This window comes from Oryctolagus cuniculus, chromosome 12 (genome assembly GCF_051225735.1).
Source record: "Oryctolagus cuniculus isolate XC-2025 breed Fujian yellow rabbit chromosome 12, ASM5122573v1, whole genome shotgun sequence".
NCBI lineage: Eukaryota > Metazoa > Chordata > Mammalia > Lagomorpha > Leporidae > Oryctolagus > Oryctolagus cuniculus.
In genome coordinates this window covers 66,458,966-66,486,964 of record NC_142878.1, presented here as the reverse complement: position 1 = coordinate 66,486,964, position 27,999 = coordinate 66,458,966, and the positions used below count along the sequence as shown (strand labels likewise).

General features: G+C 43.9%; 3 protein-coding genes across 28 annotated transcripts in view; 1 reads left to right on the top strand and 2 right to left on the bottom strand.

Annotated features, from left to right (window-relative positions):
* Positions 1-389, bottom strand: part of TUBGCP4 (tubulin gamma complex component 4) — a 47,620-nt gene extending 47,231 nt beyond the window's left edge. For 2 of the 9 annotated variants that reach the window (XR_011380386.2, XM_008268815.5), the window contains exon 1: positions 1-368. Coding sequence is in view for 3 of the 9 variants with exons in the window: in XM_008268815.5 (XP_008267037.1) it covers positions 1-78 (78 nt within the window). In the remaining 6 variants the exon portion in view is untranslated. The other 7 variants (XR_016217206.1, XM_089309171.1, XR_011380387.2 and 4 more) reach the window with 6 other exon arrangements.
* Positions 375-27,585, top strand: ZSCAN29 (zinc finger and SCAN domain containing 29). Of its 9 annotated transcripts, none has more exons than XR_016217205.1 (8): positions 375-865; positions 1,355-1,790; positions 2,251-2,455; positions 4,252-4,950; positions 7,337-7,807; positions 10,673-10,792; positions 26,239-26,378; positions 27,224-27,585. XR_016217205.1 is itself a non-coding variant. In XM_089309167.1 (8 exons), the coding sequence occupies exons 2-8, from the start codon at positions 1,473-1,475 to the stop codon at positions 27,231-27,233; spliced, it is 1,959 nt and encodes a 652-aa protein (XP_089165293.1). In that variant the 5' UTR covers positions 375-865; positions 1,355-1,472; the 3' UTR covers positions 27,234-27,585.
* Positions 11,850-27,999, bottom strand: part of MAPDA (N6-Methyl-AMP deaminase) — a 37,595-nt gene continuing 21,445 nt past the window's right edge. For 8 of the 10 annotated variants that reach the window (XR_016218063.1, XR_016218065.1, XR_016218064.1 and 5 more), the window contains 4 exons: positions 25,117-25,255; positions 23,291-23,391; positions 22,155-22,375; positions 11,850-12,137 (listed from right to left, as the gene is read on the bottom strand). Coding sequence is in view for 7 of the 10 variants with exons in the window: in XM_070054108.2 (XP_069910209.2) it covers positions 22,181-22,375; positions 23,291-23,391; positions 25,117-25,255 (435 nt within the window). In the remaining 3 variants the exon portion in view is untranslated. Of the gene's footprint in view, positions 12,138-21,784; positions 22,376-23,290; positions 23,392-25,116; positions 25,256-27,999 lie in introns of those variants that run through there. The other 2 variants (XM_089310217.1, XM_089310214.1) reach the window with 1 other exon arrangement.

Sequence of the window (27,999 nt, the reverse complement as noted above, 5' to 3'; positions counted from 1 at the left end):
CTGCAGGCCACTCCGCTTGTTCCAGGTGAAAATGGAGCCCGGGTACCCGCTCAGAGCCAAGAGCAGCTCGTGGATCATGCCCACGGCGGACTTCGAGTCTCTGGGGACGTGACCCTCTCCTCCAGCGTCCTCTCAGGAGACCACGGGGGCGAGGACCCCCTTCCACATGCACGCACGCCCTTAGCTCCGGCGGCTCGTTCCGACTGCACCCGCCCGGACCACGGCTGCGGGAAGAGAGGAGGCTAGGCGGCGAAAGTGACCGCGCGCCGGGTCCCGGAAGTGCGCCGGGCTCCGCGCGGCCCTCCGCTTAGCTCGCGACAGCTCCAGCCGCGCTGCTGCCGACTTGCGGTCTGCGCAGCGCTCCCGGCGCATGCGCCTTCGGCGCCCCCGAGTTGCCCGCTCGGACTTCCGGTTTGGGAGCTGGTCTGGGTGGTGTGAGAGTCCTGGCTGGGGCTGATCCCGGAGTGGGAGAGGCTGAGCGGGGGTCAGTTATGCGAGTGACTAGAGAGACAGTCCCAGAGACAGACGCTCCTAGATGTGGACCGGAGGGTGCTCTCAGGGCGCCTTGACCCTATCAGAGGCCTCAGGAGGAACTGCAGGACGACTCCGGGAGTGACCCGGCCGGAGGGAGCGAAGACAAAGAGGCCGGAGCCGCACACCCGCTGATCCTTGAGCGGAGTTCAGCGCCCGCGAGTCCGCCGCACTTGGAGCCCCTAGTCAGCACCGAGCTCGTCCTCAGGAGACCCATTCCTGCTGCCCCTCGGACCCCCGCTCCTCACCAGCTCAGTGAGACGCTCCCCAAGCCCACCCGGTGCCTGCTTCAGGAGCCACCCACAGCAGCTGCTCCCGATGCACGCGGTTTCCCGTCAGTAGCCCCCGACCCCTTGCTGGGAAGGGAAAACAAAGACCCGATATTCCCGACTCGGCTTTTGTCGGTGGTGGGCACTGGTTGTTGCGGAGTGAGAGGGGCGGGGCGGAGGCACTGGGGGAGATCAGCTGCTACCCGCTGGACAGAGAGGCTTGTTGTTGCCTTCAGCCGTGTGACTTGCTTTTAGATCCTGGCTTCCCATATGGCTGGCACTCACTGTGCAACACTGATCAGGAGAATGAAATGGGAGCAGATCTGGGGGAGGTGGGAAAGGAGCAAGGCAGTGCTGTTTTCTGCTTCCTGGGGCTGTCCAGAAACACAGCTTTTGAAAGGTCTTTCTCCTTCATGCTCCGTGTTGGCTTATCGCCCTGAAGGCGCTGCCTCACGCGGCTACTTGGAGCATGTAGGAAGTCAGGCCAGCTCTAACAAGGCTTTAGACGTATGAATATATTCCTTCTGATAGTGTCCTCTCTCTCTCTACCCTAGAAAGAGACTCCTCTCACAGACAGAGACTTATCTGCAGGTGATTCTCCAAGGACATGGGAAGATAGGAGTAAGCCCTGGAACCCACGCCCTGAGCGGAGGGCCGCTGCTTTCTGCTGGAATGATGGCCAACCCCGCCCTGAGAGGGAATGGCACTAACTCGGAGACCTTTCGGCAGCGCTTCAGGAGGTTCCACTACCAGGAGGTGGCTGGGCCCCGGGAGGCTTTCAGCCAGCTCTGGGAACTTTGCTGCCGGTGGCTAAGGCCGGAAGTGCGCACCAAGGAGCAGATCGTAGAATTGCTGGTGCTAGAGCAATTCCTGACTGTCTTGCCTGGGGAGATCCAGAACTGGCTACAGGAGCGGTGTCCAGAAAATGGAGAGGAGGCAGTGACAATGGTGGAAGATTTAGAAAGACAGCCTGGAGGACCTGGACGTTCGGTGAGAAGAGGGGTGCGGGTGGCGTGTGCAGAAGTGTGTGATTGGGAAGGGACAGACAGGCTTAAAGAGGGGCACAGTCTCCCACGGTGATGCCTGTACTTCTGGTCGGGAACAAGTAGTTTCTCAGAGAGCACTTGTCGGAGGTGCTACCTGGGTGTACCGTTGCGTCTCCTGTTATGAGTTTTTCGTAGTTTCCTATTTTATGGTGAAAGGCAGGTGGGTTTTTTTAATTTATTTTTTTCAGCCTGTAGTTGGGTTTTCTATTTTGATCTTTTCCTCTGGAGTTCCAACTGCTCTAAGCTAAGGGTTATGAAAGAAGGCTCTTGTTTGCCATAACTTTCCCCACCCCTACAACCCCAGCTGTGTCCCAGAAGGATGATCTCTTTGGGATACTGTTATATCCTCCGGGAATGCCCCTCCTTATGACTCTGCAGTGACAATCAATGGGGGTTGTTTCTAGGTCACAGTCTCTGTGAAGGGGCAGGATGTGCGCTTGGAGAAGATGGCACCCCTGAAATCATCACGAGAGTTATTAAGTGGTCGGCAGGAGTCAGTGGCACCCCCGCCCAGGGGTGTACCCAAGAAAGAGAGGGCGAGAAGCCCAGACCTGGGACCACAGGAGCAGATGAATCCAAAGGAGAAGCTCAGACGTTTTCAAAGGAGCGGTGAGGAGTAGCTTCATATGGGAAGACAGTGCCATTCTAATCGGGAAGTAGGGTCGGGAAGAGTGAGTGGGAAAGGGATTTTAGGAATGAGTGGAAATTGTAGAATATGTGGTTCTTGGGGACCTCCTGAAGACACGCAGGTTAGGCCTCTGATGCAGTGAGTGCTCTTACATTTCCTCTTTTGATAATTCTCCTAGAGAATGGCTCCCTAGTTTTTATCAGAATTTGGAACTATTTTATTTCTTGGCAAGGATGATAGTATGTCACTATTTTCTAGGTAAAAATTACTTTCCATACTTGAAGGCACATCTGTCTTTGTTTTCCTTCTCCAAATTAAACTTTTTTTAAAGTTTCTTCCCAGAAGCTTCATTCTTTAGATCTTAATTTCTGTTATTCTCCTTTAAAACCTTAAGTTTTCCAAATAGGTTAATTGTGGAGAACTAAATTATATCTATTATCTACCTCTCTCTCTCTCTCTACACACATGCACACACACGTATACACACGTATACCTACCTACATATTCCTAGTGAGGTTATGTTAGAGGCTATGAATTTTACTTCAAAGTATTCCTATATCTTGTTTCAGTACAGTCCAGTTTAGAATTACATAATTTTTTCACCCAGTAACTCTCAGAACTTTCAGCTTTGCCAAGTGCCTTGCTTTTTTACTTGGTCTTGATTTTATAGAACTTAATTTGTCTTCTCTTTCTTCTATTGAATTCCACTTGATTCATTTCATTTAAACATTTTGTAGTTATTTTAGATTCTGTTTGTCATCTAAGAAGAGAGCCTTCTCCATTTAGTAATGGTCTCTGTTTAGTCATCCACAGGAAATCCCCCAACCTCACACACACTTGCAGAATTATTGTTTCTGGGCACCTATTATGTCTTAACACCTTGCAGGGGACTCTGCAATAAAAGGTGCCTATCCCCAAAGAACTCACTGAGATTGAGAACACAACAGCAAATTTTAAGTATGTGCCGAACTGAACTGTACTGAAAGTGTCAATCATCTGTTGCTTAATTGTGTATTACGGTGTTAATATTATAGAGATTTGGCAAAGTCGAAGATGAAGGAGGCTGTAGAAAGGCCTCTTGGGGGCACTGGTAACATAGCTCCTTGCATTTGCATAGAAGGAGAGAGTTAAAGAAATGGCACAGAGTGGTACATAAGTCCAACGGGAATGGACAGTGCATGCTAGAAACTAAGGTGAGGCTCAGCAGGACAGTACGCGGGCTGAGGAAGAGCAAGCCTGGAGTTAGGACGGGGACTGCTGCAGTTTTCCAGCTGTGAGAAGAGGAGGAGCTTGGATTTGGATGGTGGCAGTAGGAATGAAGAGGAAAGGCATTTAAGGGCAACATCTTTAGAGTGCAGTGAGTAAGTGTGAAGGAAACGGACAAGTTGAAGACAGTCTCCCCTCCCTCCCTTTCCTTCTTGAAATCACTGTTTAATTCTGTAGCCCCTAGTGAAAGAGGTAACTGTTCCCTGCAGTACTAGGACCTGCAAACAAGTCATCAGGAAGGCTAGGGAGTAACTTGGGGTAACATTATCTGCTCTGAACACACAACTAAACCTTTTCCTCTCTTGGCAACCTACTTTGGAAAATACGGTATTTCCTATCTTTTAGGTTTCCCATATTTTTCACACTTTCTTCAAACTACTGAACTTTCTGAAAGATTTCCCTAGATACTTACTTTAGAATACCTTGGATTAAAAAGGTGGGACTGAATTCAGAGATATTTTCTATGATCAGTCCAAACTGTGACACCCTTTGTTTGCTTCCCTGCAAGCAGGATTTCCATTTCCTAAATCTGACACGGCCTCCAGGTTGGAGCAGGCAGAGCCATGGATCCTAGCTTCGCTGTGCTCCAAAGATAAAGAACTCCCAAGAGACAGCCATGCAGGAGATAGAAGAGTGCATGCTGATCTGTTGCTATCCAAGAGAGAGAGAAGCTATGTGGAGCAGGACCGCTGGAGTTTTGAGGATGAGAAGGTAGCAGGTGTGCACTGGGGCTATGAAGAGACCAGAACTCTACTTGCAATTCTCAGCCAAACTGAGTTCTATGAGGCTCTCCGAAACTGTCATCGAAATAGCCAAGTGTATGGGGCTGTGGCCGAGCGGCTCCGAGAGTATGGCTTCCTTCGGACCCTTGAACAGTGTCGGACGAAGTTCAAGGGTCTTCAGAAGAGCTATCGAAAAGTCAAGAGTGGCCACCCACCTGAGACCTGTCCCTTCTTTGAAGAGATGGAAGCCTTGATGAGTGCCCAGGTCATTGCCCTACCCTGTAATAGCCTAGAAGCGGCAGTATCTCTTTCCGGTCAAATGGGCAGTGATACTGAGACTGAAGAGCCACAGCAAGGGGGCTGGCAGCAAGAGGAGGGAGCAGAAGCAGCCATGGCAGAGGAGTCTGGTAGTGATGAAGCAGACTTGGAGGCCACACCTCAGGACCCCAACAACACAACCACACCCGTCCTGTTCCGGAGCCCAAGTGGTAAGAAGCTTTTCTTGGAGTTTTGGGATTAGAGTTGGGGAGCGTGGGACTAGATGTAGACTCAGATTTATTGTCACCTGCCAGCTTTGCCACTTAAATAGGGAACAAAGAGGCATTTCTGTATTTTATTCTCTTGTTGGATAATAAATCTGAAATAAATATACTCAGAATATTCAGGAGACCCTGAAAAGGAATAGGACTCCCTCATTTTTTTCTCCTGATTTCCACCTAACAAAAACTGGCACTATATTTAAGAACAGGTATTTACTGAGCACCTTATATAAGCTCAGTGCTTTACATGTCTTATCTTTTAATCTCCCTAATCTCAGTGTCAGTTTATTCTGTGTTTATTTTTACTTAGAGTAGCACAGCAAAGGACTGTTCAAAGTTGGGCAACATTTTTTTTCTCCTTTTTTTTTTTTTTTAAAGATTTATTTATTTGAAAGAGTTACACAGAGAGAGGAGGCACAAAGAGAGAGAGAGGTCTTCCGTCTGATGGTTCACTCCCCAAATGGCCACAGTGGCCAGAGCTGCGCCAATCCAAAGTCAGGAGCCAGGGTCTCCCACGTGGGGCAGGGGCCCAAGGACTTGGGCCATCTCCTACTGCTTTCCCAGGCCATAGCAGAGAGCTGGACTGGAAGAGGAACAGCTGGGACTAGAACCAGCGCCCATATGGGATGCTGGCGTTTCAGGCCAGGGCATTAACCGGTTGCACCACAGCGCCAGCCCTTTTATGTCTCCTTTGAGATCGGCACCATACATTGGCATTTTCACAGGACCAAGATGTCCTGCATTGACACTCTATGTTGAAATTTTTTTGCCTGTTAGGCCGGCGCCGCGGCTCAATAGGCTAATCTTCCACCTGCGGCGCCAGCACATGGGGTTCTCCCAGTCGGGGTGCCGGATTCTGTCCCGGTTGCCCCTCTTCCAGGCTAGCTCTCTGCTGTGGCCCGGGAAGGCAGTGGAGGATGGCCCAAGTGCTTGGGCCCTGCACCCCATGGGAGACCAGGAGAAGCACCTGGCTCCTGCCTTGGATCAGCACAGTGCGCCGGCCGCAGCAGCCATTGGAGGGTGAACCAACGGTAAAGGAAGACCTTTCTCTCTGTGTCTCTCTCTCTCTGTCCACTCTGACCAAAAAAAAAAAAAAAATTTTTTTTTGCCTGTGAAATTATTTTTAAAGTATTGCCTGTTGCTGTTGATGTAATTTTTACAAATCTGTTGTCATGGAAGAGCAGCAAAGTATGATTCAGGAGGCTTAGATTCTAATCCTAACCACCACTCATCAGTGGAGGACCTCAGACTGTTACCCGACCACTTCCTCGGCTGTAACGTGGGGCAAGGTAGCAGGGCTGCATCTCTTAAGCTGCAGTCCCATCATGAACAGTGGTCCTTTCCTTCATGTTTTATTATGTGTGTCACGTTACTTTAGTTCTGTTGTACCCCTCCTGTCCTCTTTTTTCCTTTCTCTTCTGTTTTTTCCTTATCACTGACATAAATAAATGCAGTTCAGTCACAAACACGGCACGTGCTAAATGCTGTATTCTTACCTGTTCATCTTTTTTCACTACATTTGTGGTCTTCTGATTCTTTACTTTTCTCTGCTCACAGCAGGTGGAGGATAACAGAAGAAATGTAACCTCCAGCTTGTTCTCAGGTGGGAGAAGGACTCCAAACGTCTTCCCTCCACTTTGAGAACCATCAGGGTGCAGACTACGCTCACCCTGGTGTTAGCTTTCCTATAAACACTGCCTGAGTGGGGGATCTGCCCACCGTACTAGCATGTGTTCAGTCCAGGAAATCCTGTTTGCTCTTGTTTCCTTTCTCATCTTGGTTTCTGCCAGTCCTTCCCCCTTGTAAGGTGCATGACTATAACTCCTTATCTTGCATACTTCAGGTCCTTGCTATTGCTGGGCTTGCTTAGTTGAGATTGTGGCAAGTGGAGAAGGGCCATAATAGGCCTTAGGAAATAGGAGTGGTAGAAAATGTCTAGAGAGGTTAGGGATGGCAAATTGTGATTGACACCAATTAACTGTGGGTCTTCTCCTGGCCAGTGATTTTCTAATTAGGATCAGAATTCCGGAAAAACTAGTAGAAGGATGGGGAAATGCATGCTGTACTCTTCCTCGTGCACACAATGATTACCTGATGAAAGGCCTCTTATTTTTTCCGGCTAAACAGAATTTATGGATAAAGTCTTAACTTGCTAAAGGGTACAGAGAAGCAAAATATTCTATAATAAGTTTATCAATTTTGGAAACATGAAGTATTTTTACTTTATCTAGGAGCCCAAGCTTAGGTGATTTTTCATGATGCAGATGGTAGGAGTGAGGAAATGAGGCTGAAAGCTCTGGATTAAGTGGTGCTGAAATTTCTCTTCTGGTGGCAGGTGTACACTGGGGCTATGAAGAGACCAAGACTTACCTTGCAATTCTTAGTGAGACTCAGTTTTATGAAGCCCTTCAGAACTGTCACCGTAACAGCCAGTTGTATGGAGCAGTGGCTGAGAGGTTATGGGAATATGGCTTCCTTAGGACCCCAGAGCAGTGTCGGACAAAGTTTAAAAGCCTACAGACCAGTTATCGGAAAGTCAAGAATGGACAGGCACCAGAGACTTGTCCCTTCTTTGAAGAGATGGATGCTTTGGTGAGTGCTCGGGCTGCTGCCCCTCCCAGCAATGGGCAGGAAGAGGAGCCAGCTTCTTGCCCCATCCAGGGAACCAGTGAGGCTCAAGCTGAGAAGCAAACTGAAGAGGCAGAAGAGGCGATAGAGGAAGATTCTGATGAGGAAGAGGAGGATATTGAGATTCCCCCAGAGGCTGTCAGAACCCGTGCTCCAGTCTTATTCCAAAGCCCCAGTGGTAAGACTCTTGAACTTCTTACAGTATACATAGAAAAGGGGAGGCAATGGGATCCAGGACAAAGATCATATTGAGAACTGGTCTCTACACCAGCTTTCACAGATTTTTTTTTTTTTTTTTTTTTTTTTTTTTTTTTTTTTTGCTCTACCTTATCTCCTATATTTCTTGTCCATTAAGCAGCTTAGTGAGAGGATATAAATTTTTCTTGTGACTTGCCTCCTCACATTGTGGCATCACAGATAATTACAAACTTTGTAAATTTGTTGTCATCTGTTTAAGCTGCAGATTTCCAGCCAGTCTAGCTAGCAGAATCCAAAAGCTAGTATTTCCCAAGTAGCATGTCATTTACATATATGATATGAACTTGATTCTATAAGTTCATTCTCATGTTTTTCTTCTAGTTTCAGCTTTTACACCAGCTCTATATCTTATTTATTTACACATATGAAAACCTAGTAACATTTTTTTTTTTTTTTTGACAGGCAGAGTGGACAGTGAGAGAGAGAGACAGAGAGAAAGGTCTTCCTTTTTCCGTTGGTTCACCCCCCCAATGGCCGCTGCAGCGGGCGTACCACGCTGATTGGAAGCCAGGAGCCAGGTGCTTTTCCTGGTCTCCCATGGGGTGCAGGGCCCAAGCACTTGGGCCATCCTCCACTGCCTTCCTGGGCCACAGTAGAGAGCTGGACTGGAAGAGGAGCAACCAGGACAGAATCTGGTGCCCCGACCGGGACTAGAACACCGAGTGCCGGCGCCGCAGGCAGAGGATTAGCCTAGTGAGCCGCAGCGCCAGCCAACACTTTTCTTAATACATGCTTCATGCCAAAGTGAGAGGTTTCTAAGGGAACTAACTAATCCTTTGAATCTTAACTGCTGTCAGAATTAAGAAAGCAGTACTCCGCAGGCGGAGGATTAGCCTATTGAACTGCGGCGAGAAAGCAGTACTTTAATATGGCTTCTCTCCCTGTGGCAAAAAGAATTCTGATTTTGGAGTCATTCATGTTTATTTATGTGAATCTAGACTCTATTGTTTAACAGCTGAGTGACTTACAGCAAGTTACTTAGTTCCCAAGTTCGCTTATATATTAAGACCTCCAGCATAGAATTGATGCAAATGAGGTACTTCTGCAAAGTACCTTTTACAGAGTGGCCACAAGTAGGTATTTAACTAATACTATTTTCCATTTCTATACGTCCTTTAGAAAAGCATTCTTTAGGCTGATGTTCCATGGAGCAATAATTCTATGAGATACAAATATGTTCTACTAAAAAAAATGGCTTTGGAAATGCTAAATATTCCCTCACAATACATATTTCTGTATTTAAGGTTCCAAGATTTCATTTAACCTGGTGAATGTCTATTTCATGAAGAACCTCATCAGACAAGCTTCTGGGTGGGAATAATGTTTTACAGGGTATATTCATGGGCTTATACTAAACATTGTTTTGCTTTTAGATTTAGTCCATGGAATTTGGATCCAGAGTTTACCTGAAACATCTGAAAGTGCTAATTCTCACAACCTGTGCTCCAAGAAGCCTGGAATTGGTTCTTAGAATATTTAAAAACTTGCTTTAGCAGAACACTTAGAATAGATGCTTTTGGAGCATTTAGTGATTATTTTTCCATGAGCAAAGAGAATGTTTTAGAGACATACTTCCTAGGAAAGATTACAGTAAATATTTTTCTACCCTGTTTTCTTTTTCTTTAAAATTTTTTTTTAATTTGACAGGTAGAGTTATAGACAGTGAGAGAGAGACAGAGAGAAAAGTCTTCCTTCCGTTGGTTCACCCCCCAAATGACCGCTATGCCCAGAACTGCGCCGATCTGAAGCCAGGAGCCAGGTGCTTCTTCTGGGTCTCCCATGCAGATGCAGGGCCCATGCACTTGGGCCATCCTCCACTGCCCTCCTGGGCCACAGCAGAGAGCTGGACTGGAAGAGGAGCAGCCGGGACTAGAACCAGCACCCACATGGGATGCCAGTGCTGCAGGCAGAGGATTAACCCAGTGAGCCATGGCGCCAGCCCCTCTACCCTGTTTTTATTTCCAATTTATATAGGAATACAAGGAGAAGGGGAATCATGAAGCTCTGTCTAGATACAGATGTTTCCCTGAATGTTCTGGGAATTTCCTCTAGTCCCTTTAGTTTAACCAAACAAGAACACCATAGTAGGCCTGAAATATAGCAAAAGTAACATTGTAAGAAAGTATCTTTCCTGGGGCCAGCCCTGTAGTGCAGTGTGTTAAAGCCCTGACCTGAAGCGCTGGCATCCCATATGGGTGCCGGTTCTAGTCCCGGCTACTCCTCTTCCAATCCAGCTCTCTACTATGGCCTGGGAAAGCAGTGAAGGATGGCCAAAGTCCTTGGGCCCCTGCAGCCACGTGGGAGACCCAGAGGAAGCTCCTGGTTCCTGGCTTCGGATCGGCATAGCTCTGGCCGTTGCGGCCATCTGGGGAGCGAACCAGCAGATGGAAGACCTCTCTCTCTGTCTCTGCCTATCTCTGTAACTTTTTCAAATAGATAAAATAAATCTTTAATAAAAAGTATCTTTTCTATATATTCATAGTGATAGTCTCCCCAAGATGCAGTGAGTTCTCCAGAGAGGATTTTCTGAAGATCCTAAGTATCCAAGAAGAGTTAAAAAAAAAATGTATTAATTAACCTGTAGGTAGATGAGAAGTACGTGATAGGTGACCAAATAGAGAAGTAAAATACTGGGAATTTTAATAATAATACTTACTTGGGATCAGGAGCACCCTAATTTTCATCTTTACTCACTTAATGTATCATTTGTTCCTCCCAGGTTTGCTTTACCCTGGCACATACACAGAAGAAATGGCTAACATTAAAAATTCTTTTCTTATATCAGGTTTTGAGGCTGGATTTGAGAATGAAGAGAATCCACAACGGGATATATCTGAGGAAGTGCAACTGCACAGGACATTACTTGCAAGGTCTGAAAGGAAACTTGCCCATCATCTTAATCAAGGTAAAGGTAGTGAGAATGAATGTAGATCAGGAAGAGAGTGGGAAAAAACCCCAGGGGAGAAAAGAGGAAAACTGAAACTCCCAGAGAAGAGTTTAGGTAAAGTCCTAAGTCATCAGAGGCCTTGCTTGGGGGAGAAACCCTCCAGGTATCTCAGGTACGGCAAAAGCTTTAGCCCAAACTCCTCTTTCATGCATCAGATATCTCACCAGGTAGAAAATCCATATAAATGTGCTGACTGTGGGAAAAGCTTCAGTAGAAGTGCACGCCTCATTAGACATCGGCGAATCCACACTGGAGAGAAACCGTATAAGTGTCTTGACTGTGGTAAAAGTTTCCGAGACAGTTCAAATTTCATCACCCATAGGAGAATCCACACAGGAGAGAAACCTTATCAGTGTGGTGAGTGTGGAAAACGCTTCAATCAGAGCTCAAGCCTTATAATTCATCAGAGAACTCACACAGGAGAAAAGCCCTATCAATGTGAAGAGTGTGGAAAAAGCTTTAATAACAGTTCTCATTTTAGTGCACATCGAAGAATACACACAGGAGAGAGACCACATGTGTGTTCCGACTGTGGAAAGAGTTTCAGTAAGAGTTCTGACTTACGTGCACATCACAGAACCCACACGGGAGAGAAACCTTATGGGTGTCATGATTGCGGCAAGTGTTTTAGTAAAAGCTCTGCCCTTAACAAGCACCGAGAAATCCATACACGAGAAAAGCTTCCGACACAGTCAGCACCTAAGTAAGCCCCTGAGGATGTCGATATATATAAAAGAAAGAGCCTCAATAAGTGTATTGTTTGGAAAGTCTTCCAGGAGTGAGATCCATCTATTTATGTGCCCAGCTGGCTTAATACTCTCCAGGATTTATGCCACTGTTTGTTCCTTATATTTCTCCTGGCTCAAGTGTCAAATTCCCAAGGCAGTCATTTTAAGAACCAAAGGAATATTTCAGTCCCTCTCCTTGCCTACCTTTGAACAGACAGGTAACAACTTTTGCCTCTCAGTGCCTATGTTGTTCCTTTAATAGAGAACATGGTAGCAGAGCCTATGAATTTGATATATACATCTTTACTCATCCTGTCATTCAACTGCAGTTCAAATTTAAAAACCCATCACATCTGCATTTCAGGGAAAAGTTGTGAGACATTCTTCATTAGGTGGGTCTAGGTCTTCTTTACACAGTAATGGAAATGCTAAAAAGAATGAAATCTTCCTATTCACTTAAGCCAGGGCTCAGAATGACACATCTGTCAGGCATAGTCTTCATTTACCTCATAGAAGAGTTTAATGTCCCTCTTGGTTCTGCTGTAAGAATCATCTTGTCAAGAATCAGATGTTCTCTATGGGGAAACAATATAAATTTTATATAAATATTAAAATGTGAACCCTGAATTTCTTAGTTTTTTCCAAATCCTAGCAGGGTTGGAATAGACTACTACTACATTCACAGCATCTAGTTTGATTTTCTTTCAGTCCTATCAACTGAATTTAATCAGCGCTTTGTGGTCCAGAGGCCCAAAGAGCAAGCTAGCTAGTTGTGTTGGGGAAGGCAGTTAAAGCTGCTAATAGGGAATCCTCTATATCCACACACTCCAAACACCTAGTATAGTGTTAGCACCCCATCAGCACTAAATACTAACTTGCAAAGAACAAGCCACTGCCACATTCCCATGTATTGGGAAAACAGGCCAATTCTGTGCCAACAGCTGTTTAACGGCAGGGAAGATGGATCATCTTTGGTCAGTGGAGCTGCCAGTCTACACAAACACACTCAACTGTGTACAGTTAAAAGCAGCTCTTCAAACACAGGTGTAATTACTAATCTTTATAATCAGATAGAACTGAGTTGGCCATATGTTCACAGTAGTATGACAAGCACTGTAAAACATGTTAGACACAGTCTAAAACAAATGACACAATAAGCACGTGTGTAGCTGGCAACAGTTTCAGAGAAATCTAGAAAGCTAAGTAGTACCTCTATGCAAAAATGTTAATGGCTAATGCATTAGAATTTGCTACAATAAAATTTTAAAAGGTATTCTCTTTTATTCAGGAAGCCTTAATGAAGCAGAAAGTGTCCAGAGCAGGGAAGGTTACTGGGTAAATTAGGGTAGGATGAACTTTCTAAAACTAGTTGCAAAACTGAGTGCTGGATGGGTGAGGAATAGGAAAGATGGGGGAGTGATTGGCAGAACAGAGACTGTAAGGAAGGTTAGCTAAAGTTTAGAGCAGTTCAAAGCTTGGGAAGAGTATAACATGGGTTGTGCAGTGGAAGAAAAAGAATCACCTTAGCCAAAATATGAAGTGCCAGAGGCAGCCCACAAGGTGGTACACTCATCATCACGGGTGCGATGCTACACTTACTGCTAAGAAAAGAGTGGCTGACATCAGGGAAGAAAGAGCAGTTTTGGGGGACTAGTTTCTGCGGGCGACAAAGGCCAGGTGGGGAGGTCAGAAGAAAGAGGAACACAGCCAGATGGCCATGGCCTAAGATAAGCAGCTGTTTCACATTCATAGTTAAAGTTCTGTGGTTAGAGTGAGATCTGGGACAGCAGTAGGGAGATAGGATATTCTGTAATTCATAGCTTACTGTGTTAGATGAGAGATTACTTAGGGTTCTGATGCTGAGGAAAAAGAATCTCCCAACATTTATTAAGAATTAAGGGAAGATAGTATCTCAGTTTTGCTGCCTAAACAGACAGGAAGGTTCAGCAAACACCAGTTTAAAGCAATAATTCAGGATCTGCATGGTTTAGGAAGCTTGCTGTAATGTTAAAAGAGATTATTGTCTTTAGTATATTAATGTATACTTGTGTGGAAAAAGCATCGGTTGGGCTTTCAACAGATATGAATTGTGGTTCCAGATGTCCTGTAAGTCATCCTCCTCCATTTCCCTTTCTGTATAGCAGGATAATGTTTACACCTAATCTGCCTCTCAGGGATACCATGTTAATAAAAATTACATCTATAAAGTACCTGGTGTCTTCAGGTGTTTCTATGCCTATATGCAAATTATGAATAACTTTTTGATGAATCTTTATCTGCTTTTCTTGGTTCCTTGTATGAGGTTACTAGAAGTGTCTGAATATTTGTGCTAGGCAGAGAGACAAGTGAGACTATGGTTAAAAGAAAGAAAATCCTTCCTTGGTATCAGTATCCACAATCTATTGCAACTCATGATAACTGGGCATGGAGAGTGAGTCTTATTTTAAGAGACCCACAAGGAACAACCTTGCAGAAGGAATGGGACAAAGAGTAACTCCTTACCATGTAAAGACCCATTTTATCCCTAACAACCGTTAAATGCCACCCAATCTGCCATTCCTGAGGATGGAAGAAGCAAGAAATAAAAGTCTTCAACCTCTCTAAAAAAGAGAAACCAAGGCCAGTGTTGGGAAACCAAAAGAATCTATTCACCCCTAGCCTTTTAATATCCATAAAGCCCTTTTGGGAGGAGATACTTTGTGCAGCAAAGGAAGACAGAAACAGAAGCATTAACGGAAGCAAAATGGTTACATCTGTTCTTGTCAGTTGTTTTTGAGTTCAATTACTGCTTTTTCTTTATTTTCTCCATCATGCTTATTTTATTGCTTGTTCTCTATGGCCAGTGCCATAGAACTTAGTCTCTGTTGCTGCCATTTTTCCCTTGTAATCTGAGTGTAGAGGCTGCATCTGTTAATTTTATATATCACTTTTTGTTTTTGTTTTTGTTTTTTCAAGATTTATTTAGGGGCTAGTGCTATGGTATAGTGGGTAGGAGCTGCCACCTGCAGTGCCAGCATCCCATATGGGTGCCAGTTTGAGTCCTGACTGCTCCACTTCTGATCCAGCTCCCTGCTAATGTGCCTGGGAAAACAGGGGAGGAAGGCCCAACACTTTGGGCCTCTGCACCCATGTGGGAGATGCCGAAGAAGCTCCTGGTTCCTGGCTTCGGATCGCCCCAGCTCCAGCCATTGTGACCATCTGGGGAGTAAACCAGTGGATGGAAGACATCTCTGCCTCTGCTCTTGTAACTCAACCTTTCAAATAAATAAATAAATATTTTTTAAAGATTTATTTATTTATTTGAAAGGTAGAGTTAGAGAGAGATCCTCCATCTGCTGGTTCACTCCCTAAATGGCCTCAGTGGCCAATGCTGGGTCAGACTGAAGCCAGGAGCTTCTTTCTGGCCTCCAATGTGGATGCAGGGGCCTATGCACTTGGGCCATTTCCCACTGTTTTCCCAGCACATTAGCAGGGTGCTGGATGGAAAGTGGAGCAGCTGGGACTTGAAATGGCATGCATACAGGATGCCGGAGTAGGTATCACAGGTGGTGGCTTTATCTGCTACACTACAACACTGACCCCAAGCAATGGGGTTTTATCAAGACCAGTTCCAGAAGGGAGGATGGAGTAAGAGTATAAAGGTGGACCAGTTCGTTCTCCATTACTGAATTCAAAACCTGAAGTGAAAAATGTATAATACTTGAAGAGCGATCTTACTGACATGCATGTCTCAAAGTTTTGACTCTGAAACCATGATGCTTAAAGTAACATGTTTTATGAAGTTTGTATAATCATTAAAATTTATTATAAATGTATAAATATATAAATTTTAGGATTTTAAAGTCTGCCATTCCTGTTACACACACTATTAAGGCTCTTTCAGAAATAAAACTTTGGAACAACTGGAAGTCAGGTTAGACTAGAAATAGAAACCAAAGTATCCTAGAGCCCAAGAAGTGCCTGGCTAGCATAGTACCGCTATGGTCAAAGTAGAAAAGGGTAAGGTAGGTACATTAAAAAAAAAAAAAAAAAAAAATCTGGCTTCCCAGGGGATCTATTCAATCCATAAAAATCTAAAAGATAAATTAGGAAAACAATTTTAAAACTTTCCACAAATAGTGAGCTCATCAAATTCAGCAGAATTCAATTTAAAAATAGTATTTTATTGACATCTTCCCTGAGCAGCAGAGAAACCAAAGGACACTATGTCATTTTACACAGTGAGGTCCATATTCCAATATCTCATGCTGTGGCCACCAAGCACCTGAACAGTTCTTAGGCTTCACAAATCCCTGTTTGTCCACAGTTGGCATTTGTCAATTTTTAACAGATAAACGAGGAAGCAACCATTTAAGAGACCGGGCCAAGTACTAGTGATGGTCTTGATGTGGATCTCATGTAGGTAAAATAATAAACCATGAGCTAAATACACCCTTAAAGGGGCCACTGTTTTGGCACATTGGATTAAGCTGCTGCCTGTGACACTGGCATCCCATATGAGTGCTAGGTTTGAGTCCCAGCTGTTCCATTTCCAATCTGGCTCCCTGTTAATGCTCCTGGGAAGGCAACAGAAGATAGCCCAAGTGCTTGGTTCCTTGCCACCCATATAGGAGACCTGAATGAAATTCCAGGCTCCTGGCTTTGGCCTGGTCCAGTCCCAGTAGTTGTGGCCATCTGCAGAGTGAACCAATGGATGGAAGATCTTTCTCTGTGTGTGTCTCTATGCTCTCTCTCTCTGTAACTCTGCCTTTCAAATAAGTAAAATAAATCTTTTCAAAAAACTGTATGTTTTTAGCATAGGGCAGAAGCAGCAGCTACTGTGATGATCATGTAGGTCTGGGAAGGAACTCTGAAAATTAAAATAGAATGTACTCATAGGATGAATTGGTATTATCAGTAGAAACTGGGCATGTTTTTCAAAATAGACCATGAAAGAAATCAAGGAAATAAAGTTCCAGAGGGCCTGTTCCATATCTACATATATGTAGTTTTTTGTAACTTTTGTTATTTTTTTCTTGACATAATTTCAAACTTAACAGAAAAACTTCCCAAAAACTCCTGTATATCTAATTTCACCAAATTAAATTTTTTGGAAATTTGCTTTAGATTCTTTCTGTATATACAGACATATACCTATGTACACATTTGCTTGTTTGTTTTTACTTTTTTTTTTTTTTTTTTTTTTTTGACAGGCAGAATGGACAGTGAGAGAGAGAGAGAGGGAAAGGTCTTCCTTTTCCATTGGTTCACCCCCCAGTGGCCGCTGCAGCCGGCACACCACGCTGATCCAAAGCCAGGAGCCAGGTGCTTCTTCTGGTCTCCCATGCGGGTGCAGGGCCCAAGGACTTGGGCCATCCTCCACTGCCCTCCTGGGCCACAGCAGAGAGCTGGACTGGAAAAGGAGCAACTGGGACAGAATCCGGCACCCCGACCAGGACTAGAACCCGGTGTGCTGGTGCCACAGGCGGAGGATTAGCCTATTGAGCCGCGGCGCCGGGCCCTATGTACACATTTTAAAAGTCATTTGATTGGGGCCGGCACTGTGGCATAGCGGGTAAAGTCACCGCCTGCAGTGCCGGCATCCTATATGGGCACTGGTTCAAGTCCTAGCTGCTCTGCTTCCAATCCAGCTCTTTGCTGTGGCCTGGGAAAGCAATAGAAGATGGCCCAAGTCCTTGGGCCCCTGCACCTAGTAGGAGACCCGGAGGAAGCTCCTGGCTCCTGGCTTCAGGTTGGCACAGCTCTGGCCATTGCAGCCATTTGGGGAGTGAACCAGTGGATGGAAGACCTCTCTCTCTCTCTCTGCCTCTGCCTCTCTGTAACTCTGTCTTACAAATAAAAAAATAAAATAAAATAAAAAATAAAAAGTCACTTGATAACAACTAGGAGACACAGGGCTCTTTACCCCTACACATTTCATATTGTGTATTTCTTAAGAACAAGGACATTCTCTGAAATAACCACAGAATAATTATCAACATCAGGACATTTAAAATTAATACTCTTCATTCACATTTTTAAAATCACTCCACTAGTGTTCCTTATAATGATTTTTTTCTTCATCCAATATGCAATCCAGTGTCATGTTTTTATGTAAGGATTTCTTTATTTGAAAGACAGAATGACAGAGAAGGATAGAGACAGGGAGAGATCTTCCATGTGTGGCTGGTTTCATTCCTCAAATGATAACAGCCAGGGCTAGGCCTGGCTGAAGCCAGGAGCCAGAAATTCCATCCAGCTCTCCCACATGGATGGCAGGGACTCAAATACTCGAGCCATCATCTGCTGTTCCCCAAAAGTCACATTAGCGGGAGCTGGATCACAAATGGCGTAGCTACGATTGAAACTGGCACTCCAATGTAGGATGCATGCCCATCTCCAGGATCACATTTTACATCTGACATTTCTTTTTAGTCTCTTTTAAATCTTACCCTTCATTTTTCTTGACCTTCACACTTTTTGAAGAGTATTAGGTCAGTTATTTATTTATAGAATTTTATTTATTTATTATTATTATTATTTTTTACAGGCAGAGTGGACAGTGAGAGAGAGAGACAGAGAGAAAGGTCTTCCTTTTCCCATTGGTTCATCCTCCAATGGCCACCGCGGCCGGCGCACCGCGCTGATCCGATGGCAAGAGCCAGGTGCTAATCCTGGTCTCCCATGGGGTGCAGGGCCCAAGGACTTGGGCCATCCTCCACTGCACTCCCGGGCCACAGCAGAGAGCTGGCCTTGGAAGAGGGGCAACTGGGACAGAATCCGGCGCCCCGACCAGGACTAGAACCCGGTGTGCCGGCGCTTCAAGGCGGAGGATTAGCCTAGTGATCCGTGGTGCCGGCCAGGTCAGTTATTTTTTAGAATGACCTTCAGTTTAGGTTTAATTGATGGTTCCTCATGATTAGGTTCAGTGTGTGCATTTTTGGAAAGAATACCATAAAAGAAATGTTGTGTCTTTTTGAGTGCATACTATCAGGAGACACATGATTTAGTTTCTCCCAATATTGGTGGTATTAACTTTGTTCCTTGGCTATGTTTATTAGGTTTCTTCACTGTAGTTACTATTTTCCCCATTGTTATTAGTAATATGTAGGAATACTTTCATGTTTCTCATTAAATACTTTGTTTCATCTACCAGTTTTAGCATTCACTACTTTTTCTTTTTTTTAAAAGATTTATTTATTTGAAAGGTAAAGTTACAGAAAGAGAGAGGAAAGAAAGACCTTCCATCTGCTTGTTCATACCCAAATAGCTGCAACAGCTGGGGCTGGGCCAGGCCTAAGCCAGAAGCTTCACCCAGGTCTCCCACATGGGTTCAGGGGCCCCAGCACTGAGATCATCTTCCGCTGCTTTCCCAGGCTCATTTGCAGGGGGCTGGATTGGAGGTGGAGCAGCAAGGATTCAAACCGGCACCCATACCGGGATGCTGGCGTTAAAGGGACAGCTCAACCCTTTACATCAAAATGCTGGCCTCCATTCACTACATTTTCTAACTCCATCATTCTTTCCCTATATGGTCATCTCTCAGTATCCATGGAGAATTGATTCTAGGACCTCCCAGAGATGCTCAAGTCCATGTACATCCTTTCACATACTTTAAATCATCTCAAGATCACTACAATGTAATCACTATATAAATGGTTGTCACACTACTGTTTAGGAAATGATGCTAAGTAAGTTTGTACACACTCTTGTGTAGGCACAGTTGTTTTTCTGACTATTTTCAATCTGCAGTTAGCTGAATCCACAGATACAGAACTCACAGATACAGAACCCATGGATACAGAAGACTGACTGTATTTTAGCTGACATGCTACTTTAAGGAAAAACTTTCCCTTTTCCTCCATATATTATTATTACTATAACTCAAATTTTTTATTTTGATGAGTTAAAAATCTGTTACTATCCTGAGGTCAGCACTGTGGCACAGCAGGTAAAGCCACCACCTACAATGCCAGCATATCATTTGGATGCCAGTTCCTGTCCTGGTTGCTCCACTTCTGATCCAACTTCCCGGTAATGTCCTGGAAAAAAGCAGTGGAAAATGATCCCAGTGTCCGGGCCCCTGCTACCTACACGGGAAACCCATTTGAAGCTCCTGGCTCCTAGTTTTGGCTTGGCCCATCCCTGGCCATTCTAGCCATCTGGAAAGTGAACTGTCAGACGGAGGATGTCTCTAACTTTCAAATAAACAAATAAATATTTTTTAAAAAATCTATTACTATCCTATATTTCAATGCTAAAATTATCTCAGAGTGGACTGTAGGAGTCTCTTCAAATTAGCTCTTGTACTCATTTTTTTTTTTTTTTTTTTTTTTTTTTTTTTTTTTTTTTTTTGACAGGCAGAGTGGACAGTGAGAGAGAGAGACAGAGAGAGAAAGGTCTTCCTTTTTGCCGTTGGTTCACCCTCCAATGGCCGCCGCTGCAGCCGGCGCACCGCGCTGATCCTGGCAGGAGCCAGGAGCCAGGTGCTTTTCCTGGTCTCCCATGGGGTGCAGGGCCCAAGCACCTGGGCCATCCTCCACTGCACTCCCTGGCCATAGCAGAGAGCTGGCCTGGAAGAGGGGCAACCGGGACAGAATCCGGCGCCCCAACCGGGACTCGAACCCGGTGTGCCGGCGCCGCAAGGTGGAGGATTAGCCTATTGAGCCACGGCGCCGGCTCTTGTACTCATTTTGCACTCCCGTATTTTCTGATGCAGTAAGGTGTTTCCCACTGTGTGTTTTTCTACTGTAATCATTCACCTTTTTCTTCAACTGATTTTTGAATATTGATTTCTTCCTGTGACTGCTACTTCATTTTGTAGAATTCTTTCAGTTGTTTGTAGATTCCTTTGGATTTTCTAAGTAAATAATCATGTTATCTGTAAATAGAAATGGTTTTTACTTTTTTCTTTCTCTAATCCTTCTACTTTTTACTTCTTCTGCTTGCCTTATTATATTGGCTAGGACCTCTAGATCAGTATCACAGAGCAGTGGTTAGAGCGGCTGTCCTTTACTTGTTACTGATCTTAAGTGAAAACATTAAATATTTCACCATTAAATTTGATGTTACCAGGCAGGCATTGTGGCTTAATGAGTTTAGTTGGCATTGGGATGCCTGTATGCCATGTCGGAGTGCCAGCTGGAGTCCTGGCTACTCCACTTCTGAGCCAGCTCCTTGCTAATGCTCCTGAGAAGCAGCAGATGATGGCTCGAGGACTTGTGTCCCTGTTTCCCATGTGGGAAATCCAGATGGGATTCCTGGCTGCTGGCTTTGGCCTGACCTAGCCCTGGCTGTTGTGGCCATTTGGGGAGTGAACCAACAGATGGAAGATCTCTCTTTTTCCCTGTCTCTCCCTCTCTCTGTCTTTCAAATAAAGAAAAAAATCTCCAAACAAATTTTTTTGATGTTAGCCAAAGCTTCATAAATGTTCTTTATCAGTCAATCCACATATTTTGAATTCTGGAACCTCAAACAGGAAAACCTATGCCCTCCTCACCTTCCCACTCCCAATGAAAACAAGTATGACTTTCATACTGTGAAAAGAATTTCACGATAAAGCTAATAAACTAGAATCACTCACATCACTAACTTTCGTATATATACATAAACACTTTAAGTGGCTGCAAAATATCCATGTTTTATGGATAAACCATTACTTTTTTACTTTGTGATTTCTATATGAGTAGATGGGAGTAGAGAATAATATAATGTTATACAAAGTTACAAACATACATCTAAGTACTTCAAAAACCTCAGAGCTTCCTTCACCCTGTTCCCAAAGAGAACAAATGCTTTTCAGAAACCCTTAGCAACTGAAATTAGTATTAGCCCAACTTCCTGATATCAAGGGTATATATTCTAAGGAGCAAAGCAATTCAAGTATACTTTGATATGTAATACATTCTTTTTCTTACCATTCAGAACTGATCTTAGTTTATCCCTGTCTTCATCTGAAGTAGACACGTTACAAGTGTGAGTTTATGTAGGCCTGCTCCAGTAGTCTGATAGTGTGACCAGTAGTGTGGTTACTGGTCACGCACAGAACCCCAGTAACTCCAGTTTTGCCACTACTAGAGAGATCTTTGCAAATGAAGGAAATGAGTAGTGCAGTAGAAATCTTGGTAGCTCCAGTGAAAAAAAGAAAAAGAAAAAAACTACAATGATGGAGTTCAAGTGAAAGGAGTCTGATTAGAGTAAGCACAACAAAATACAGGACTATCGTCACAAGCTAGCAGGCATATAAGGGTCTTGGTGGTAATTTATTTTCCCCTTTCTCGTTTACTGTAGGCTATCACTCCAAAACTTTTCTTGATAAGAAATTACTTTGATTCCTCTAGTTTTATGGTAGCTATTGGGGAGGGACTGCTAAATCAAAGAAATCACTAGTGGAACAGGGAGTTTAGGTAGCAACAGCACTTAAAGTCTTTCCAAGTAAGCAGCAAGGAAGTAAGCTACATCTCAAGGCCTCAGTCAGTTTAAGACATATTAACTGAGCACCAGCCATGGGTATGGTTCAGTAATGGGGCCCACGGTACTTGGCTGCCGTGCTTCCTAAAAGCAGTGGTGGACAGCTTATGGGATATAACAAGAAGACTGGTTGCAACACTAACCCAAAGGTAGTTGACTTCATTATAGCTTAAAATTGTAGCACTTTGGGCTTCAGATGATTCCACTTCTTCCTCAGTTCAGATCTGGTGCTATCAGAAGCAAAGATGTAGTTGATGGATTCATACGATAAATCCCACACCTGAGACTGGGTCAAATTAAATGTTTCAGCTGCCAGCCGGTACTCTTGAGAAAGGTATGTTGCAAAAACACCTTTATCATCGGTCTGCCAATATAAACAAGAACATTTTTAAATGAACAAAGAATTGCTTTAAAAAAAAACACAACTTTTTTGTTGAGAGTCTATTTTCATATTTACCATATGCTTCTTTTAAGAGTTTAAAAAAAGGCCTATAAATGCACCTATGCATACCTGTAATAAAACAGGTTTGTTGATACTTGGAAAAAAATTACAGAGGAGTGTTTAAACCCTGACTGTATATTGAATCACTGGGAGAGCTTTTAAAACCTGTCTATGGGCCGGCGCCGCGGCTCACTAGGCTAATCCTCCACCTAGCGGCGCCGGCACACCGGGTTCTAGTCCCAGTTGGGGCGCCGGATTCTGTCCCAGTTGCCCCTCTTCCAGGCCAGCTCTCTGCTGTGGCCAGGGAGTGCAGTGGAGGATGGCCCAGGAGCTTGGGCCCTGCACCCCATGGGAGACAAGGAAAAGCACCTGACTCCTGGCTCCTGCCATTGGATCAGCGCGGTGCGCCGGCCGCAGCGCGCCGGCCGCGGCGGCCATTGGAGGGTGAACCAACGGCAAAGGAAGACCTTTCTCTCTGTCTCTCTCTCTCACTGTCCACTCTGCCTGTCAAAAAAATAAAAAATAAAAAAAAAAAATTAAAAAAAAACCTGTCTATGGCCAGAACTCATCCCAGATCAAATTAGCAGAATTTCATGGGATAGGTGTTGGGCATCAGCTTTGTTTTGTTTCTTTTAAGTTCCCCCAGGTACCAATCAGGACTTGTCATGGAGCCAGACCAGAATCACCCCAACCCTTTACAGCCTCCCATGCACCAGTCCCTCTAACTCCTCAGACATGCAAGGCAGTCATCTAGGTTGTGCTCATTGGAATTAATGAAACTCAGCTATTACATTACACAAATGAAACTCGGAAAATACTTTACACAAAACACCTTACACAGATCACAGAAGGATGTGCAATGCTGTACCAGAATCCGAAATGATGCTGGTCATAAGATGGAACTGTCTGACTTTTGATGTTTGAGGTCAAACACAGTTCTAGATCAAAGGAGAAAGAATGCTTGTAGTAAAAGAAGGTACATGAATTCATCCTGTGTTTACCAACTAGACAATGAAAAATCTTTACAAATTATGCTAATTTGCAATAGTTTATTGTTCTAAAAAACTGGCCTTTCCTTATGTGTGATGCGAAAAGTTATAATTCAATTAGTGTATTTATGCAGCAAATATGTGCTGCAACTATGACATTAATGTAGCAGGCAAGGAATTAATATTCCTTTCAATGCTATGTGATTCTTTCTTGCATGAAAGAGAGAGGCAAGAGGCATGGTATAAACCAGTCGTGATAAACAAGGCAAGGGTTTTTGGAAGGGTTGTTGCAATTCTTGCTACTCTTACAAAGGCCAAAACATAGGTAAGAAAACTTAGCTCTTAGTGCTGAGCTAAGAGTAGGCATGGGGGGCCAGCACTGTGGCGCAGTGGGTTAAGCCTTGGCCTGAAGCGCCAGCATCCCATATGGGTGCCGGTTCTAGTCCCAGCTGCTCCACTTCCCGTCCAGCTCTCTGCTAATGGCCTAGGAAAGCAGTAGAAGATGGCCCAAGTCCTTGGGCCCCTGCACCTGTGTGGGACACCTGGAAGAAGTTCCTGGCTCCTGGCTTTGGATCAGTGCAGTTCCGGCCATTGCAGCCAATTAGAGAGTGAACCATCAGATGGAAGACCTCTCTCTCTTTCTCTGCCTCTCCTCTCTCTGTAACTCTGACTCTCAAGTAAAAAATAAATAAATCTTAAAAAAAAAAAAAAAATTCTTGCTTTGAAGCACTGTACTTGCCTTCCAGAGTAAAATACTTCACTGATGTCACTGATGGCATCTGTTCCCTTGCATTAGGCAGCCTCAACACAAAACCCAACCTGCCCCTCTCTCTGCTAGCAGCAGAGCTGGGCCAATCCAGCAAGTAAAACTATGCAAATGGCTTCCATTTTCTCTATTTTTGTGCATGTTTAAAAATTTCAGCAAAAAGAAAAAAAATTATCAATTGCTGACAATTCTAAATAGTTAAAACACCCACACATTTTCTAAATGGTAAATCTATCAAATTGATCATTCCATAAAATGGTTTACAGCCAACTGCTTCTTTCCATCTGCTGAAAGGCCTTCCCTGACCATCCAAATGAAAGTGGTCAGCTGATCACTAAATTTCAGCTGCTTAGTTTTCTTCACAGAACTTAACAGTGACATTTTCTTGCATATTTGATTACTGTCTTTCCTTTGCTAAAAAATATGAATTCCTTGAAAAAGAACCCTTGTATCTACTTTGCTTACAGCTATATTCCCAGCAATTACAGCAGTGACTGCAACAAAATAGATACTTCATAAGCAAGTTAACAATCAAGTGTACAATGGCTGATATGTAAAATATACTTGGAATTTTCCATAATTCTTATTTTTTTAAATAAGTGTTATAGTTTCATAACACATGTTAATTTTGTTAAAATCATTTGAAAATTCATATGTTTGAAAAATTAGTGAATTCTAAGCACTAGAGAATGATGCAATGAACAAGACAAGTGCCTCATGCTCACAGAGTTTATATTCTAAAGGGAATTGAAACTGTAATTTAAACAAAGCTCAGAAAGTACACATATTGTGCATCTTTTAATTTCTAAATGATGTTTGCATTTTTAGAACAGTCCTTCACCTATAGGTTGCAACCTAGAAACTGGGGGAAGAAGGGCCGGAGAGGAGCCTGAAACCCTAAACCTTACCCAGAGGTATCCGATGTTGCCTCACAAAGTCCACCAGATCCAGGGATCCTCCCTCAGAAGAGTTGAGGAAAGTTCCATGCCCAATTCTGTCAGGAAGTAGGTCCAGGAGCATTTGGGTTTCTTTTCCTTGGTTTGGGATCTTAAGAAAAGTGGAGAGAGGAGGGCCAAGGTTCAGTGGTTCTTAAGGGATTTTTTTTTCCTATTCTGGGTATTCTGTCCCAGTATTAACGCAAACATTCGGGAAGCTGAATTACTTTTACCTTCCCAGCTCTCTTCTTCACCTTTTATCTTCTTATTCATACCTCAATATTTTCCTAGATTCATTTCAATGATAATATACACTTAATAAGGCCTAGTTTGTGCCTTTTTACATAAATTCTTTAAGGAAGGCCTCACAAAAACCTTATAAAATGTTAAGATAAATTAAAACAAAAAATTAAATAATTTTCAAAAAATAAAACTGTAACTCTATACATGTGTGTTATATGTTATATATGAATATGTGTTTATATACATTAATAAAGGTCCAGAAAAATAGAAACACAAAACTGTTAACAATTTTAACTTTGGAAAGCAAATTGAAACGGGAACTGAAATAGGAAGGGGACTTTTCATTTTTAATTTTTTTCCTTCTACCTTGTACTCCCCACACTTGTATTTTTTTTAGGTGCATATAAGTTACTTCTCCTGGGCCCCTTTGCCTCTGGATGACTGAGTGTGGACAGCAGTCATGTTCCTGCTACCAGGCTTGGCCCAGAAAGCTTCCCACGTGGTCCTTATGCCCTCTCCACCCTCGCTCAACAGCATTCCAGGCTCTAGGCCAGACATTCTGATTCATTTTATGCCATGAAGGCCTTAATTCCTTCTCAGAATAATGCTTTTTATTTTTTTCAAGTAAAATATTTATTTTGGAAAAATTTTACATTTAAAGAGAAATTGCAAAAATAGTACAGGGAGGATTTCCTCATATTCCTCACTCAGTTTTAGTTCCCCCTAAAGTTTTCACCTTACATTACTGTGGTACATCTGCCAAAATTAAGAGACCAATACTCATGCATAATTCTTTTTTTTTAAAGAAAGGGTTTCTTTCTTTTTTTAAATATTTATTTATTTATTTGAAAGGCAGAGTTACAGAGAAGCAGAGGCAGAGGACAGAGAGCTGGATTGGAAGTGGAGCAGCCGGGACTTGAACTGGCACACATAATGGATGCCAGCACTACAGGCAGCAGCTTTACCTGCTATACCACAGCGCTGGTCCCCAGGTATGTACAACTTTTATAGTTACAAATATAAAGCTGGGACTGGTGTTGTGGCACAGAAGTTAAGCTGATGCCTGTGACGCTGGCATCTCATATGAGTACTGGTTTGACTCCTGGCTGCCCACTTCTGATCCAGCTCCATGACAATGTACCCAGGAAAACAATGGAAGATGGCCCAAGTGTCTGGGCTCCTGCCACTGACATGGGAGATCTGGATGGAGTTCCAGGCTCCTGGCTTTAGCCTGCACCAGACCCAGCCATTGTGGCCATTTGGAGAATGAACCAGTAAAGCCGCTTTTTTAAGTTGTCTATGGTGATACAGCTACTGAATGGTAGATTTAAGGGTGGATCCTGTCTAACTCCAGGGCCCACACAATTTTCATACATAGTATGCCTAGGTTTAATTTTGACCAGGCTAATCACATATATATCACAGTCACCATAAAAATGTCTAGCTTTGCTTTTTATTTCCTACATAGCCCAAAAGGCAAATAATCAGAACATTTTGACATGAAAAGTTTTATAGCCAATGGCTCCAATAAGAGCAACAGTAACTAAAGAGCAGGTTCTGATGTTATGCATAGGCCAGAGATACTGGGTCCCAGTAACCCATGGTGTTCCATTGTATTTATCAATGGCTTCTGCTGGGCCTCAGTTCAGTTACAGGGAGTCCTGTGAGTGAAAAATGGATTCTAGATTTTAAGTTCTGCCACCAGATTACTGACTCTCTGATGTCTAGAAATGAGAGACAGAAGTACCAGGAGAAGTTCTATTTTTTTCTTTAATTTCTGAATTATGATGTTATTCAATCTTTATACATTCCTTAAGTATTATTTCCTGATTTTAAGAAACAAATAGGGGCCTCCACCTGTGGCACCGGCATCCCATATGGGCACTGGTTCTAGTCCTGGCTGCTCCTCTTCTGATCCAGCTCTCTGCTATGGCCTGGAAAAGCAGTAGAAGATGGCCCAAGTGCTTGGGCCCCTGCACCACATGGGAAACCAGGAAGAAGCACCTGGCTCCTGGCTTCAGATCGGCGCAACTCCAGCTGTTGCAAGCCATTTGGGGAGTGAACCAATGGAAGGAAGACCTTTCTCTCTGTCTTTCCCTCTCACTGTCTGTAACTCAACCTCTCAAATAAATAAATAAAAAATCTTAAAAAAAAAAAAAGAAAACCATTATGTTTAAAAAAAAAAAAAAAAGAAACAAGTAGGTGATGAGATAGAAAATAAATCCATAGCAAAATGGGGGCAGGTGGGAAGTGCAGATTCCTTTGTTTGGTTCACAGGGACATGTTTTAAGAAAATGATGCGCCAGTGCCGTGGCTCACTTGGCTAATCCTCCACCTGTGGCGTCGGCACCCAGGGTTCTAGTCCCAGTTGGGGCGCCGGATTCTGTCCCAGTTGCTCCTCTTCCAGTCCAGCTCTCTGCTGTGGCCCGGGAAGGCAGTGGAGGATGGCCCAGATCCTTGGGCCCTGCACCCACATGGGAGACCAGGAGGAAGCACCTGGCTCCTGGCTTCAGATCGGCGCAGCGCACTGGCCGCAGTGCACCGGCCATAGTGGCCATTTGGGGGGTAAACCAATGGAAAAAAGAAAAGTTGCAGCCATTTGGAGAGTAAAAC